Genomic DNA, 17,144 nt, shown 5'->3' with positions numbered 1-17,144 from the left:
TACAAAAGTCTGTTGTGTTATGGAGTACAAATGCAAATTGGTGTTTGATAGGCATCAAATGAGGTTAGGCCTTTGTAAGGTATCAAGCAATGCTGGAATTTTGATTGCAAGATGTTTAATTTTTCATGCTCGTGTTACAAGGCTCCATATTATGGAAATATGTCAGAGGAATGCGATGATATGTATGGCATGATGCTAGAGTGAAGCGACATGATTAATGCATGACAATGACTTATGTGAAGATTTGAATGTTTCAATAAGTGCCACTAGGGCGGGTAATGGAATGGTTACAACTTAGAAGTGTTTTTGCAACAAAGTTTTTTGTCAAAAGGTGGTAGGATGTTATGTTAGCATGATTTCTCGACACTCGTTTCAAACTCAATGGCTGATGATGTATGCCAGAGTCTGGTTGAGCAGCTTGAATATATGGAGAAGACTTGTTTGTCTGTAGCATACATTTCCCCAGTCTGTTGGATCTCTTAAAAGATTTGCCTCAAGAGGAGCTTGAAAGAAATTTTCCATAATATAGTTTTCAGGAACGACCATGTGTGGTGGCATACAAATGTCACCGCACATGGCCTTAAATATTTTTAAGACTCAAAATTATATGTTGGCTAACTAAAGTTATATTTATTTATATATTAAATATTATACATTCTGTGCAGATAATAGAAAATTGATAGGTGGCCTAGCGGGTGTGTGTGAAACTATGGGAGTTGAATAAAGACTTAATGCCATTTTAAAATCCATCATATAAGAAAACTAAAGCTTTTTCCTATCATATATGCTGCCACATCAGCAAGTCTTCTCTCAATTTTCCACATCATTCCCTAATATATGCTGCCATATTTGTGTGCTACGGCAGTTGCAAAATTTGTAACATTAAACCTCTTCTCATGTTGCAGTTACAGATTGTTTCATCTGTGTGCCCATCCACGTTCTAAACTGCTAGAACAATAATGACTTTCATATTTAAGCATCACTTTCATTCTTCATCTTTACAGTTTCCTCACCATTATCACTTTTATTTTTATACATCATTTGTAACTTTTGCGGTTATAATTCAGGGCTCTGTGAAATTGCATGATCATGGCTAGGTCTGTTGAAAAAATAGCAGACATCAACGATGAAAAAGAGCTTTGGAAGGTTGTTGTTAGGATTCATCACAGATGAAATGTCGTGTCTAACAAGGAACATTTTGAAATGATCTTTGTTGACAAATCGATAATTGGCCTGTTTATCATTTACGTATGGTTTTTCCCTATGTTGCGTACCATATAAGTTACTGTTTTTTGTATGTGTCACAGGGTGATGATATTCATGTTGTTGTATTTTTCTCACAGACTCACGGGCCACTATCAACAAAATACTTATTTTATTTTAATTAACAATTGCCTTTATTTGGGACACAAAATTTTTATTTTCAAATGTCAAAATTTATATTTCTCTCATATGTCACTATCAGCAAAATACCTATTTTATTTTCATTAACAAATGTCTTTATTTGAGACACAAAAATTATTATTTTCAAATGTCAAAATTGAATTTATATTATTATTATTTATTTTATAATTAAATAACTCATTTTAAATTTACATGTATATTTAAATAAAATTTATATCGTATTAAATAAATTTACCCGTGCGAACGCACAAATATCTTGCTAGTTTTTTCAGAAGAGAATCAAATATTAATTCATCATGGTCTTTGTTAAAATGTTAGATACTCCATGAAAGAAAGATAAAAAAAACATGTGAGAAAAATTGAAATGAAAAAAAGATTGAATTATTGAAGCATTAAATTATGTTACTGTGCTTAAAGGCAATTGATCTATTCGACCGAAAATATATACCCTCTCCATTATTTATTATAAGTAAATTTTCACTTTTTAGATTAATTGAATAATTAATAAATCTAGTTTATATGTAATTCAAATACATCATTTATTCAATAAATCTAAAAAGTTAAAATTTGTTTAAAAAAGAGAATGGATGCAGTAGCTTCTATTATAAACTTGTAACAAATTTAACAAACTCAACAAATTTTTAACTTTTTCGAAATGGAAAGTTACGATTTACTACAAAAGAAAAGTCAATTACTCTCTTTGTCCTATAATAAGTGATTTAATTGATAATTTTACACATTAAAAAATTGTATAAATATCCAAGAGCACTTAAATGAGATTTAAATGAGATGACGATTCTCTTCAGCTTAACCACATGTCTTGGGTTCAAACTTAGTATATAAATGAAAGAGAGAATAATATTTTGGGAAATGCTAATCAGTGTCTTTGGGTACTCTTTAAGTAATTAAAGTGGTACGTTTTTTTAAAAATACGTGTATTTAATGCATTGGAAATTGAAATATTGATTTTTATAAAAAAATATTTTCTTTATTTATTATGCTTAAAGAGTGCCCAAAGGACACTCGTTAGCAAGACCCTAATATTTTTACTATAATACATCTTATCAAATATTGAGAATGATGAAAGTAGTATTAATTAACCTATAAAATTGGAAAAGTGATTAATATTCATTGGAAATTGAAAATTAGTCATTGATTTTGGGACAATTTTACTCCATCCTCACTATATTATAAGCAAATTTTATTTTTTTTAGGTTCATTGAATAATTAACGAATTTTACAAATGAATGGGGCAGAGGGAGTATAAGTTAAAAACATCTTTGACCAATTCATCATTTAGAAGCTTTCATGCCTTTCATTCTTTCAACATCCTCCCTCGAGTTTTAAATGTTTTTAACAATGCCAAGATTGAAAATGTTAAACTTGGTTGAATTAAAAGGCTTGCTGATAAAATCTGTTAGTTGTATTCATTCTCTTTTATAAGCAAATTTTAATTTTTTAGATTTATTGAATAAATGATGTATTTGAATTACATATAAATTAGATTTATTAATTATTCAATGAATCTAAAAAGTGAAAATTTACTTATAATAAGAAATGAAGAGGGTATATATTTTCGGTCGAATAGATCAATTGCGTTTAAGCACAGTAACATAATTTAATGCTTCAATAATTCAATCTCTTTTTCATTTCAATTTTTCTTACATGTTTTTTTTCATCGAGTATCTAACATTTTAACAAAGACCATGATGAATTAATATTTGATTCTCTTCTAAAAAATTAACAAAATACTCGTGCATTTCGCACGGGTAAATTTATTTAATACGATATAAATCTTACTTAGATATACATATAAATTTAAAATGAGTTATTTAATTAAAAAATGAATAATAATAATAATATAAATTTAATTTTGATATTTGAAAATAATAATTTTTGTGTCTCAAATAAAGACATTTGTTAATTAAAATAAAATAAGTATTTTGTTGATAGTGACCCGTAAGTCTGTGAGAAAAAAAATACAAATTTTGACATTTGCAAATAAGAGTTTTGTATCTCAAATAAAGATAATTGTTAATTAAAATAAAATAGATATTTTCTTATAGTGACCCGTAAAAAAAATATAATTTTTGACATATGAAAATATTTTTTTTTAATAATTATGAATACGTTTTTTAATAATCATAAAATAATTATGTTTTCGGTTGAGTGAATTTTTATGTGTTCTTTATCAATTATCATTTTATTAAAAATGATTCAATTTATTATTTATTTATACTAAAAATAAAGAGAAAAAATTAAAATAAAAGTGAAAAGTATGATAAGAAGAAATGTGAGTGAAATTTAAAAAAAAGGTAAAGTAGTTATATGTCATGTTCTTCTTGATTCAGAATGAGAGTAATACATATAATAGGTTATTACTAAAAAAATCTCTAACATAATTTAAATATTAATACTAAAAAGTAATATAGGGCATTTGGTAGCATTTTTTTAATGGGTACTTGAAGTTATCAACTTTTAATAATATTGAACGTGAAAGAAATGTTTAAAAAAAAGAGATTAATACTCATTTTTAATTAATAATTATATTTTAAACTAAAAAAGAATTATATTAATTAGTATATATAATTTAGTTGAAATTTTTTTCATTTTACTATCGATGAAAATCAATTATTATTTTTAATATAATTTTTTTAATTCTTAATTTATAAATATAAATAAATTATTTACATTAATATATAAATATAAATAAATATTATTATTAATAATTAAATTTTAAATCAATAATTTAAATTTATTTAATTCAAATAGCACATATCAAGTTACACTACCACGTATAATTTTTTAATGAAATATTAATTACTTATTTGTTTTGTAAAAAATATCTTATATAGATTTTATAATGTATACGACATCAACCAATCATTATTCCATTAAATAAGGTTGATTATACGATCAAACTCTACCAGAATTACTGATGTTACTCTTTCTATTATAATTTACAAAATATTATTCTTGCATCAATCCATACATCTACATCGTATATACGGACGATACTGTTCATATATAGACGGTATTGTTTATGTACTGGCGACTATTATTCATGTACGACAGAATTGTTCATGTTACTATTCATGAACAGTACTTTATAATAGTCACCAAATTTAGTTAATGCAGTATAAAGATTTGATTAATAGAGTAATGAAGTTGGTCAATGCAACATTCAGGTATTAAAAATAATTTTTAACAGTCATCAAACTTGGTTGATACAGTGTAAAAACTTGATTAATGAAATAATAAAGTTGGTTAATGCAACATCCAAGTATTAAAAATAATTTTTAACAGTCATTAAATTTGATTAATGCAGTAATGAAGTTGGTTAATGCACGTCCAGACATCAAAAATAAACGTCCGTACATGAATAGTATTCGCTCGTACATGAACAGTGTCGTCCGTATATGAACAGTGTCGTCCGTTCATACGGTGTAGGTGTATAGTTTAGTATAAAAATAACATTTTGTATAATTTATTATAAGTCATTTTTGCCACTTTAATTTATGAATACTAAGAAAAGTATAATTTTTTAAGGAAAAACATTATGATAATTTTTTAAACTAATCTTTATTAATATTATAAGAAACATAAATCAAGATCAGAAACTAATAGGCGTAATTATAATTTTGTTATTTCTATTTTATATGGTTCAAGAAATTAATTCTCTAATTTAAATTCAAACACTTTGAAAAAATATGTGAAGATGACAAAAATTGTATAAATTAAAATATGAAGATAAATTTCATAAATACAATAAAATAGATGATCAAAATTATAAATACTTGAGAATATAAAAGAAATAATAACATAAATAATCATTAATATCGTAAAACAATTTATAATTTGATATCAAATATTTTTTGTAAACCGACATAATTAAATTGTAAATAACAGAGAAAATTATTATTAATGGTGACTAGTGAAATAATGAAATAAAATAAAAGTTAATAGATAAAAGTATAATTATGAAAAAATATATTATATTAATATTTCATATCAGAAGGACCAAGATAAATATGAAAAAATACACTATTAATACATTATAAGTGTTTTTAAAATAAAATTTTTTATTTAGAAAATATTTAATCCGGGCCTCGCACGTACTAGTTATGCTATATAATACTCATACTTTTAACTTAACGCATTTAAAATGACATTATATCATAATTACTTAAAAAACATTTATTTTTTAAACAAATTAAATATACAAATAAGACATATATTCTATAAAATGGGAGGAGTAGCTATCTAAAGATAAAAATTATAGTAATGAAAATAGGGAGTGAGAGTGTACATAAATGCTTAATTGATTGCACCCTGCAATCCCAACGAATCCATTAACTCACAGCTGACCCACAAAGTTATTGTAAAAATTTAAGAGAAGTAAATAAATGGGGGTCTCCCACTTTCATGTCATCTGACACTTCCTACCTGTTTCCAAGAGGAGGAAGGATAACCACCACAAGAGATACTCCTAAATTTATTATCCTAGTATAAACCTCAATATCATGGAATCCTTTTTCAATATACTAAGTTCCAATTATATTCAGTTTTTTTTACATATTCATACGAGTAAATATCAGAAGCACTTAACGTTACATTATCATGTCAATGAATAACCTGTATTAATTTTTTTTTTTTTTTTGGTAGTGATGGTGTATGTCCATTAAACTCCAATAATAAATTGATGATTTTTTATTGAATAAGATGGAAAATATTTTTCGTTGGTCACTTATATTATACCGTTAAAATAAAATAAAGTATAATATAATATCGTTAAAATAATATATTATACTTTAAGATAAAATATTTGTTTGTGATGAACAAGAGAGAAAATGTTTCTGTTGATCTTGTGATTTCTTTTTTCAGTTGGTCTGAATCCCTTAACTGCAGCTACCTATAAATAGAAGGAGTTGAATGTTTAGAAGTTCTCGCAGCCCTTGGCATTCAAACTTAATTACCATCACTTTTCTAAAAAAACGTCTTTGTTTCCTCTTCCCTAGGAATAATAAGCGATTTTCAATGTCTTGCTAAAAGTCTTTCTCTTTCTTTCTTTTCTCCTGCTTCATTAATCTCACACAACCAGATACCATCCTAAACTCAAGTTTTATCTTAAGTATTTTCTGTTTTTTAGTTAGGATGTGTGATAGTACGGTTGACCTAGTGAGCGATTCTGAAGGTGAAACTTCGTCTACCTCTATACTAGGGACATCCCCTGATTTTCATCTCCCTCATCCGGCTCATCAGAAGCCCTTTTATCAAACATCGGTGGAGAGGTGAATCATGTATAGGTCCATATGCCCCCTCTTATATCAACCAAGGAATAAATACAAGCAAACCAACAAAGGAAAGAACATGCTAAAAGCTTTATTCAGCTTCTCCTGAGGATCGATAACTTTGAGCCCGACGACGTTGGAGTAAAGGACTACTTGGATCGTCGAGACCGGTCAGATGCAGTGGAGTATGACAGGGTGAATGCAAAAATAATGATTACTTCATCCATTCTGAGCACATGAGCGACAATAAAAGTTGTCGGTATCGTGGTCGACAATCATATGGAATGGACGACTTTGCTAGTGAGTCTGGATAAAAGGATATGCAACTCTTTTGACGACCGTGTGGTTCCTTTCTAGGAATTTTTATTCATGAGGATGTGACTCTAGCTACCCTTCTCCATCTTCGATGTGGCTATCTTGAAGCACTTAAAAGTTGCTCATTCCCAACTTCGTATAGGGTCCTGGGCGTTTTATAAGGGTATCCAGAGGCGTGTTGAACATAAATCTTAAAAACCTTCCCTTGGGTTATTCCTTGATCATTTCTACCTGAGGCACACCTCTCAGGACAAAATTGGTGGTCAGGGCTCATTAGCTTTCATCAAGTCAATCATAGGTTTGACAACTTCACCCAGGACTGGGGTAATTTTTTAGGGCGCTTCTTGTTGGTGAGGCCCCTTACATTTGAGGCTCATTTCACTTGGGGTTACCTTCCTGGTGAGTCTTTTAACTTTTGTAGGAGTTTATTCTCAAAGTATTGGAAAAATTCACTTTAACCGAAATGTCTATTCCTATTGTACCAAGTTAGGCTTTCTTTCTCCAGAGGATGTGGCAATGAAGGAGGAAATACGATCTTGGTTCTATGGACTTGGTTATGAGGAAGGATTCGGCCCCGACGAGGTGCCTCTCACCAAAGTGAGGAAAAGGCGGATCGACACTTATGCCGTCGTGAGTGCACTCATCCAGGAGGAGATGAAAGAGATATTTGGTGAGAGTGGAGTCTTAGAGATTTTTTTTACATGTGTGATTGCGTTTGATAGATAACATGGAAAAGGTGGACAAGTTGGAGACGTTCTACGACCTTGCAAGTGCTCAAGGTATTTAGGTTGTGGTGCCTCCTTCGACGACCACTGCTCATGCTCTCAGCCCTTGCTCTAATTTTGGTTGTTGGAACTTCTACTTCTACGCCATAGGTAGATTAACTCGTAGATGTTGCGGCCTATGGAGGAGTCATCCTCGTATCCTGTTTTAACAAAGAGGGCTCAGGATGAAGATCAATGATCCCTCTAGGAAGAGGGTTCTCCAAAACGAACTTGTGTCGCCGAGGATGATGCCTCGGGGGAGGTAACTCCTTTCATACGGATGCTGGATGTCTTATCTTTCCGGTTTACTCACACTCCCGAGGAGGTTGCCACTACTGCCTCAACACTGAATTTATCCTCAAAATCTCACTGTGGGTGAGAACATGGAACTTGTCTCTGAGATTATTTGTAGTATGAATAGAGTATACTTCTCTATTCTCCCTTGTTTATGTTGGCAGGGAAGACGTCTTTGCACTGCAAGAGTAGGTTAAGGCTACCGATCCATTGCAAGAGGAGGAGAAAATCCATGACTCTCCTTCTACTCTGGTTGCTCGGGTAACTAAGCTAGAGGCTACCCTCAAAGTTGTAGAGAAGCGATATCAGGATGCTTTTGATGCTATTAGGGAGAAGACTCATCAGGAGGAGGAGCATCAGAAAACTCTTCTTCAAGAAGTCGAGGCTCATGCTGAGACCTTGAAAGCTCTTAAAGACAAGGTTGTCGGTCAGAGGTAGGTTGTGTTCGGGGTTCGTGACCAAGTTGTGGAGTAGGCGAGGAAGTTCTGTCCTACTTCCATAATTTCGGATGAGGCGTTAGATTGAGGTGGATGTCTTTAAGCTCCACCGCCTACACCCTTGGATTGGCTAGATCTAAAGGGATGCAACAACTATGTAGAAATATGTTTAGTCTGTATCATATATGTAGAAATACGTTTAGTCTGTATCATATAAGAAGTCACGCGAAGAATACATTTAATCCATATCTAATACGTAGAAATGCGTTTAGTCTGTATCAGGTACACGATCATTTGTTCCATCTTTATTACCCTTGTCTTGCGCACTCTAAATTAAAGAGAGACAATAAAGCAATAGGGAAAATTTTAACAAAATCAATATTCTCCCAACATCTAAAGCCTCCCGAATATGGATATCAATTTAAATATATGTTGTATCGTAGTCTCGAATTTCTGTTTCGTTACAACACATTCAGTAAGTTAGTCGATGAACATAAGCGACAACTTTGAAGCGTAAAAAAGGAGAATTGCATCTAATAAGTTAGATAACCTTCACCCGGTTACTTAGCCCAACAAAAGTTGAACCTAAAAAATCTAAACAACAAAAATGCATCTTTGATCAAAATCTCTAAATGCTAAAAGATGAATAAAAATGCTAATCAACTTTCCTACCATGTGTGTGAGATTTATATAGATACTTAAGTGCCTTAATGTGAATGTTTCAAATGAAATATGATGAAATAAATAAGAGAGTGAGACTAATATACAACGCCATGATTTGAATCAGTATGTATAGGAGGGAAACTTTTGTCCATAAAATATGGTTTGTGTTGTCACAATATCCTTAATGTTGATCTTAGTATCTATCGAATTAGCCTTTAGCCGATCCAATTTTGGAACCACATATGAGTATTTGTGAGGTTACTTTTTTTGAGTCCTTTTATGCTAGGTTGCTGCATTTTACATTTGCCATGTGTAAGCTAAGTTGATTAAAGACAAGCAACGATTCAAGTGTGGGGGAGTTTGATAACATGTAAAATATATCATTTAAGTAGCTTAATTCACACTTGTTTTAGATTAAATTCATGCACTTTTGTGGTTTTATGCTGGTATTATATGTGTATTTCAGGTACTTGTCAATTAAAGGCCGGTGCATTGCAAATCAAGGAAAAATGACGAAAACCGTAAAGTATTCCAAATTCTCTACTATCGTGGCGGGCTCAGCCTAGTCATGAACGACCGTCATGCAATTTAACGAAGTAGAACGTCAGCCATTTAACGTGAACGCAAAAGATGCATGTTTAAGATCTATGATGGGTAGACCGTCAGCCTAGCTGACGCCCGTCATAGTCCACGGTCAAGAACTCTTTTGAAGGAGTCATGCTGGGTAGGCAGTCAGCCTAGCTGACGCCCGTCATGAAGCTAAGGTCCAGAAAAAATCGCACCAGTATCAACATGCATTTATTCCACTTCCAGCATTACCTCCACTCACTTTCCACAAATTTTGCAGTTCCAGCTTGAATTTCAAACTACAAATTGGCCATTACTTTACAATTTTTGGCACTCAACCTTTGTAAGAGCCATAAATTTCACTTGTAAAAGCATTTATACCTCACATTAAGATGTTGTTGCGGCTACTTTATTCCTGCCAGTTTAATTGTTGTTGTTTCAATTCAAATTATGTACAAAACACAGTAAAAGCGCTTTTTAAATAAATTAATAAACTTTTAATTTTCAAAAAAGGATTTTGAACTAGTAAACTGTATCACGCGAAAGCGGGAGTTTGAGTTAAAAATCCGGTAACTACACACGAAACGATACTTTTAAATTAAATTTTCTACTAAAAATAATTTTTTCATCTAAATAAATTATTTCAATTTACATGAGTAACAACGTTAGGTGGAAATCATATTTCGGTCTCTCGTTATTAAAATTGGATTAAATCACAAAATTTTAATTATGCACAAACAAACTGATCGCGTCCCCTTAGATAAACCCAATAATAATAGATATTGATAGTTATCGACTGGTCTATGTGGGATTTGACAATCTTTTATACTAAACCGATAAAGCTGTGCACTTGGGGGCATATCAATGAGGCAGGGTTAAGATGTGTCGATAATCTAGTCGACAAAACAAGATATGTATCCCGCATTCGAGAATTTTCCACCAAGGAAAAGGCGACCAAAAGATACAACCTCAAAAGTGGTTTGAAGGGAAATGCAGAAGGGCGAGCTGGTGTTAAGACGAGTTGTCGTGCTTCGCCAGTAGGGGAAACTATAACCCAATTAAGAAGGACCATATCACATATACTAGAAACTACCTCACATAGAACTCAAGGAGTTAGTTGGATAACTCATTCCCAAAATTTGAAACTCAGTCAATCTAAGATATTGTTATAGTTGATTGTTAGAAATGTGAGTCGCCTACCAATGTATGAATCTCTTTGAAAAACCTTAATTAATTGTAACAAGTTTACTTGGCTTTGATATTCATATAAATGTTGGACTTTCACAAGGGACTAAAGCGAATCTCGCTTACATTGCAGGGGTTGTGTTGTACATTTAACCCTAAAGAAAAATATAACAACTTTTAAAAAACATAAAGCCCGACTTAGAGATGATGACTTGGGTCAATAGGTTGACGTGGATTGTAGAGAGACCTTTAACCCAGTTCTTAAGTCGACAACCATTTGAATCCTGCTTATTCTCGCCTCTCTAAAGTATGGTCGATTCATCAATTGGATGTTAAAAATGCTTTCTTACATGGTAAACTTAAATAAACAATCTACATGTATCAATCGTTGGTGTTCAAGGATCCGACTCGTCCATATTATGTTTTTCTTTTGCGCAAATCACTATATATTTCCTGAAGCAAATCCATAGAGTTTGGTGCAAACGAGTTGAAGATTATGTTTCATCTATTGGTTTCTTTCAAAACATGTTTGAGAGCTCTTTTTCCATATACTTAAAAGACTTTCATATGGACATCTTATGGACGACATCATTCTCACCACGTCTACTGATGATCTTTTTAAATTTATCATATCACTCCTAAACTTTGAATTTTTTATAAAAGACTTAAAATCACAAAGTTATATTTTGACATTTCTGTGACTCGACAAACTGGTGGTTTATTTTTCTCATAAAAGTATGCAAATTTGTCCTCATGTAATCCATACTTTACTTTACCCTAGTTGATACAAAACCAAAACTTAATACCAAAATCAACACTCCATATTGTTTGTCTTCATTCATATATATATATATGTTAGTTAGAATTAGTCAATGGTCAATGGCATTATGAACATTGATGAACCATCATTAATAAGATCTATTTTCATTCCTTAAGTTCATCAATAATAATCCTCACATGTATTTCTTATTATACAAAAAATATAAATCACATATATATAAAAAAAATTCCATCTTGTATGAAACCCATTTTAGTGGCGGGACTGAAAGAATCCCTTAAATCAAACAAAGGGAGAGTTGGGGCCAAAATTCAACCAAAAAATAGTCGTCTCCCTATTCGGAAAGAGAGAAATGGAGTGGTGTATGTCAATGCCAAAGGTAGAACTCCATGCTCACCTCAATGGATCCATTAGAGACTCCACCCTTCTGTAAGCTTTTTTCTTCTTCTTCTTCTTCTTCTTCCTATTATGCTTTTTCAATCTCATTCTCAACTTCTTTGTCTTTGTCGTTTTGCAGAGAACTTGCTAAAGGTTTGGGTGACAAGGGTCTCATAGATTTCTCCCAAGTAGAGCATGTTATCCTCAAAAGTATGCCTATTTTCACCTCTTTATGTTTTTTTTTTCTTCTTTTCAATGCCAAATGTTACTCTACTAATTCTTGCTAGAAGAAATGTATTCGTTGTAATGTAAGTTTTTGCAATTTCAGTACATTAAGGGCCTATAGTTACACCGTTTCATACATTTAGCAAATTTTCTTATTGTTAGTATTATGCTAGGAGTGGAGTTTGAATCCTCAACATTCTTATCACTGTGCTTTTAAAATTAGAATCGATATTACATAATATTAGAACACACTTACTTGTTGAAGTCATGATAATCAATTCTTTAGAATAATTGAAGTATTAGACTCAGTCTTCCTTTGCCTGTTCATGTGCTTTAATATTTAGGGTTCTTAATGGGGCTTAACCTCAAACAGATGTATTTCAGTATGACGGCAAAGATTACCTAGCTTATCTATTTATAAGATAAAAACCCTAGTACCACCTATCATGGACCCTAGAGGTCGGACCTACACTTTGTATTACACAAATCAGAATTAATGTTCAAAGTCCATTATTAATGTTCACGTTTATCAGGCTTAAGCATCTTCGAATGATTCACATTTACAACATCAATCCGTTTTGTAAAATCAGAACTTAAGTTATAATTGATTAAATCCCACAAAAATATTTCTAACATCTGCTACTTAACTCCCCTGCCCTAGCTACCAGACCAACCTTATATCCCTTTCTATCAGTGCACTTAATACATGTTAGATTGTAACGGTGTTGACTCATCATCCAAGTAACCGATGGCCCTAAAGGAAAGACTCAATTGCTTTTGTTTGAATAGTAGTTTTGTTCTGTCCGGTAGAGCTTGAAGAATTCCAAACGGACCAATGTATTTAGGTTCAGGTCTAATACGTTGTTGTACCCCTGCAGATATTTTCTTTGTAACCATACAATTGCTAGTACACTTACTGTGATTCCCAGCACAAGAATCAAAATTCGATTTAAGTATCCATATAACACTTATTATGGCTTTGTAAATTTAGATGACCGTTCATTATCCGAGGTATTCAAGCTGTTTGATGTAATCCACATTCTTACAACTGATCATGCCACTGTTACAAGAATTACCAAAGAAGTATGTTTGCTTGCTTAGCACTTACTGTCAGTATTTTGTTAATCTGGATATTTTTTGCCTTTGCATTTATGCTAGCAACTTCTAAATGCAGGTTGTTGAAGATTTTGCGTCAGAAAATGTTGTTTATGTGGAGTTGAGAACTACTCCAAAGGTAACTAAAGGATCTCGGTTGGTAATTTTATGTTTTCTTGTTTCCAGGGATTTGTTAAAAAATATTTGATTAATTTCATGCAGAAAAATGAGGCCAAAAGAATGAGCAAACGATCTTATATTGAAGCTGTTCTGGAAGGTCTAAGAGCTGTCAGTTCAGTTGATGTGTGTTTTATTCCTCATAGTGAGGAGTTACAAATTCATTCAAACCCTATACTTTCCGTCTCAGCTACAAATGATAAAATTAATGAAAATACTAGGAAAAAAATCTTTGTTAGGCTTCTCTTAAGCATTGACCGTAGGGAGACAACAGAAGCAGCAATGGAAACTGTAAGTGTAATACACAAATAATTTGGGCAAACTTAAGGCTGTTTATTACTTCCTTTTTTATTTTTTAAAGGTGATTAAGTGGGATGTCGCCGGTTTGAACCCGCGCCCATGCATCTAATGTCCATACACAACTACCAACTGAGCTGGTCTAACGGGACTCAAATTTGGCGGGAAGGATTCAAACCCTCTCCCTTTGGATGAAGAAGTAGCAATCATTCTACCAATTGGACTGCACACTTTCTTTGAATAATTCACTTCTTTGCTGCAGGTTATGCTTGCGCTGGAAATGAGGCATTTTGGAGTCGTTGGAATTGACCTCTCTGGGAATCCAGCTGTTGGTGAATGGTATATCAGTTTGATCTAGGATTCCAGTGTAGTACTTTATTTCAAGTATTATAAACGGATGTTTGAGCTCAAAATCCATTGTTATCATTTGCAGGGTTACATATTTGCCAGCGCTAAAATTTGCTCGAGAACAAGGTCTTTATGTAACTCTTCACTGTGGAGAGGTAATTTTCTTTTTCCCTGTACCTGTTACTAGTGTTGTTTCCCTGGCTGGTTTATTTTTATGACTTATAATCTTTTTTTAGGTACCTAATTCGAGAGAGATACATGATATGCTTGACTTTCTTCCAGGGAGGATTGGACATGCATGTTTCTTTGAGGAGGAACACTGGAAAAAGCTGAAGTCCACTAAAATTCCGGTAGGATTTGCAAACTCTATCTTTTTTGTTAAATTCGAAGTTTTATTTGATCTGGCAAAGTGGAAGTGAAAACCAATGATGTCTCCCTTCTATTGATCATTCCTCTAGGGCTTCAGATTGTGGCTATGTTTGAATTTGAATGCTTCATATGATATTGTCTCTTCCCAACTTATTAGCCGACAAGTTTCATACATTCTAAATCTATATCATTTTCATCATTTTCAGGTTGAACTTTGCTTGACATCGAACATTAGGACATTATCCGTTCCTTCAATAGATGCTCATCATTTTGGTAGGTTATTTTGTTTACTTTTCAAATTGAAAATCATAAAGATAGAATTAATAAAAGAGCCTCATTGCATTGTCAGTGTCCTTTAATGCCGTGCTTTTGTTGATGCAGTGGACTTGTATAAAGCAAAACATCCTGTAGTACTGTGTACTGATGACTCAGGTGTGTTCTCTACCAGTCTCTCGAACGAATACAAAATCGCCGCTTCTACATTCGGTAAGTTTCACTTTACTCTTGAACTAGATAGAATGTAAACTAATGCCTAGTAAACGTTGCTAACTAGTTGATTTGGATGTTATCTAGGCCTTGGAAGGAAGGAGATGTTTGAGCTATCAAAGAATGCTGTTGAGTTTATATTTGCAGACAATACGGTAAAGGAGAATTTAAGAAATACTTTTAGTTTAGCGGCAAAGAATCTAGAGCTCTAGGTACAATTCCGCAGATGGGGTTGTGCGGACGTGTAGGGGTTTACAGCGAGCTACACAACTTACTGCTGCTATGTTACTAGACAATGAGTTAGTTTAACAAGGTTGGATGGTGCTGGTACTTTAGAATAGATTGGAAGTGGTTCTTGGTAAAAAATTGTTTCTAAACCAGGCAGTCAAGTGGTTATTCTAGGAGGTTTTCAGTGGCTTGTAAATTTGGTATTATGTATGTATATATTGTTGATTAAGTTGCTGCTATTAGCCTCTGTTGTATATGACCAATAGAGATGAGTGGCTATGAACTTGCCCATATTATGCCATGCAACACAACAAGATATTTTTTTCTTCTTCTTGGGGATGGACGATTGCAATTAAGCCAAAGTATGCCTAGGTACATAGTTTCATTGTCTGTTAAGTTTTATTTTCTTGAAAGATCATTTATTTAAGTCGGACCTCAACTAGAAATAGAAATGGTAGAAATGTTGTATTTATAAAAGTGATGACACATATATTTGGAAAAATTTACTTTGTACCCCTACAATTAGACCCGTACCCCTACACGAAAATTTTTTGGACCGAAATACCCTTTTATAAATAATACATATTTTAATTTTTTTTCATTTTTTCCTCATATTTTCAAAAAAAATTTAAAACACCCAAAACTATATAAACCGAAACACTTTTTCAAAATTTTCCGGTTCAAAAATATCACACCGGAACACTTATAAAAAGAGTTCCGGTAGCTTAAAAGTGGGATTTAAATATGCATACCGGAACACTTACCAAAACTGTTCCGGAGGTTTAATTTTTTAAAAAGATTCTAAACTTTACGCAACGGTTTTAAACCGTTGCAAAAAGGTGTTGGCCAACAGATTAAAACCGTTGCCTATGCTAATTGCTTAATCTTGCTTCAAACCACACTTTAGGCAACGTTTTTTTAATTTATCTTTCACTTTAGGCAACGCTTTAAAACTGTTGCGTAAAGTCTAAAATTTTATAAAAAAATAAACTACCGGAACACTTTTAATAAGTGTTCCGGTATGCAACTTTAAACAACTGAAAATTACCGGAACTCTTTTTCTAAGTGTTCCGGTGTAGTTTTTCGGAACACTTAGAAAAAGAGTTCCGGTTTATATATTTTTGGGTGTTTCGAAAATTTTTCTGAAATGTGAGGAAAAAATGAATTTTTTTAAAATATGTACTATTTATACAAGGGTATTTCGGTCCAATTTTTTGTTATGTAGGGGTATAGGTATAATTGTAGGGGTATAAAGTAAAATTTTCATATATTTGATGTATTATGGTTTTGGGTGGATAAATTGGGTCAATGTCTCTTTGGATCCTGAATATTTAGCCCATTAACACTTTAGGTGTTTCCCGGACTTTTCAACAAATAGTATCAGAGCCATGGTTAGGCTCGATGGGGGAGTGGAAATGGGGTTGAGTATGGATCAAGGCTATTTAATTATACTTACTAGTATTAATTATCTATTTAAACATGTTAGTATATTTAGTCAGGAGTTAAAATCCTTAAAATATGAAATTGTGACATAGCCATGAAATATCACAAGTCACGAGTTGAATTTTATGTTGTCCAAATTTCTAAAAACAAATCCAAATTTAAACATAAAAAAGTTTGAATCAGATTAGATTTTTTTAATCCACCATTCAAAACCATTTTAAACTCCACTGCCAATAAATTTATATTTCAATCGAATAATACAAACATACCTCAACGCTTTCTCCCTCATAAGTGGAATATATTACATAAGAATTGTCAAAGTCAATGAAAGTTTCTCAAGAAAATACGGAAATAGATTTCATATTTAAAGTTTGAATAATGACAAAAGGTTCTGCATGAA

At 32.2% G+C, this 17,144-nt stretch overlaps 1 protein-coding gene across 1 annotated transcript; it reads left to right on the top strand.

Moving 5' to 3' along the window:
- The first annotated feature begins 11,822 nt into the window (after positions 1 to 11,822).
- Positions 11,823 to 15,728, top strand: LOC131600063 (N6-mAMP deaminase). The gene is made up of 11 exons (XM_058872296.1): positions 11,823 to 12,127; positions 12,216 to 12,286; positions 13,293 to 13,384; positions 13,476 to 13,535; positions 13,619 to 13,864; positions 14,133 to 14,209; positions 14,304 to 14,373; positions 14,455 to 14,568; positions 14,794 to 14,860; positions 14,969 to 15,073; positions 15,161 to 15,728. The coding sequence occupies exons 1-11, from the start codon at positions 12,051 to 12,053 to the stop codon at positions 15,283 to 15,285; spliced, it is 1,104 nt and encodes a 367-aa protein (XP_058728279.1). The 5' UTR covers positions 11,823 to 12,050; the 3' UTR covers positions 15,286 to 15,728.
- The last annotated feature ends 1,416 nt before the right edge of the window (positions 15,729 to 17,144 follow it).

This window comes from Vicia villosa, linkage group LG1, assembly GCF_029867415.1.
Source record: "Vicia villosa cultivar HV-30 ecotype Madison, WI linkage group LG1, Vvil1.0, whole genome shotgun sequence".
Taxonomy (NCBI): domain Eukaryota; kingdom Viridiplantae; phylum Streptophyta; class Magnoliopsida; order Fabales; family Fabaceae; genus Vicia; species Vicia villosa.
This window is presented reverse-complemented; position numbering and strand designations above follow the sequence as displayed.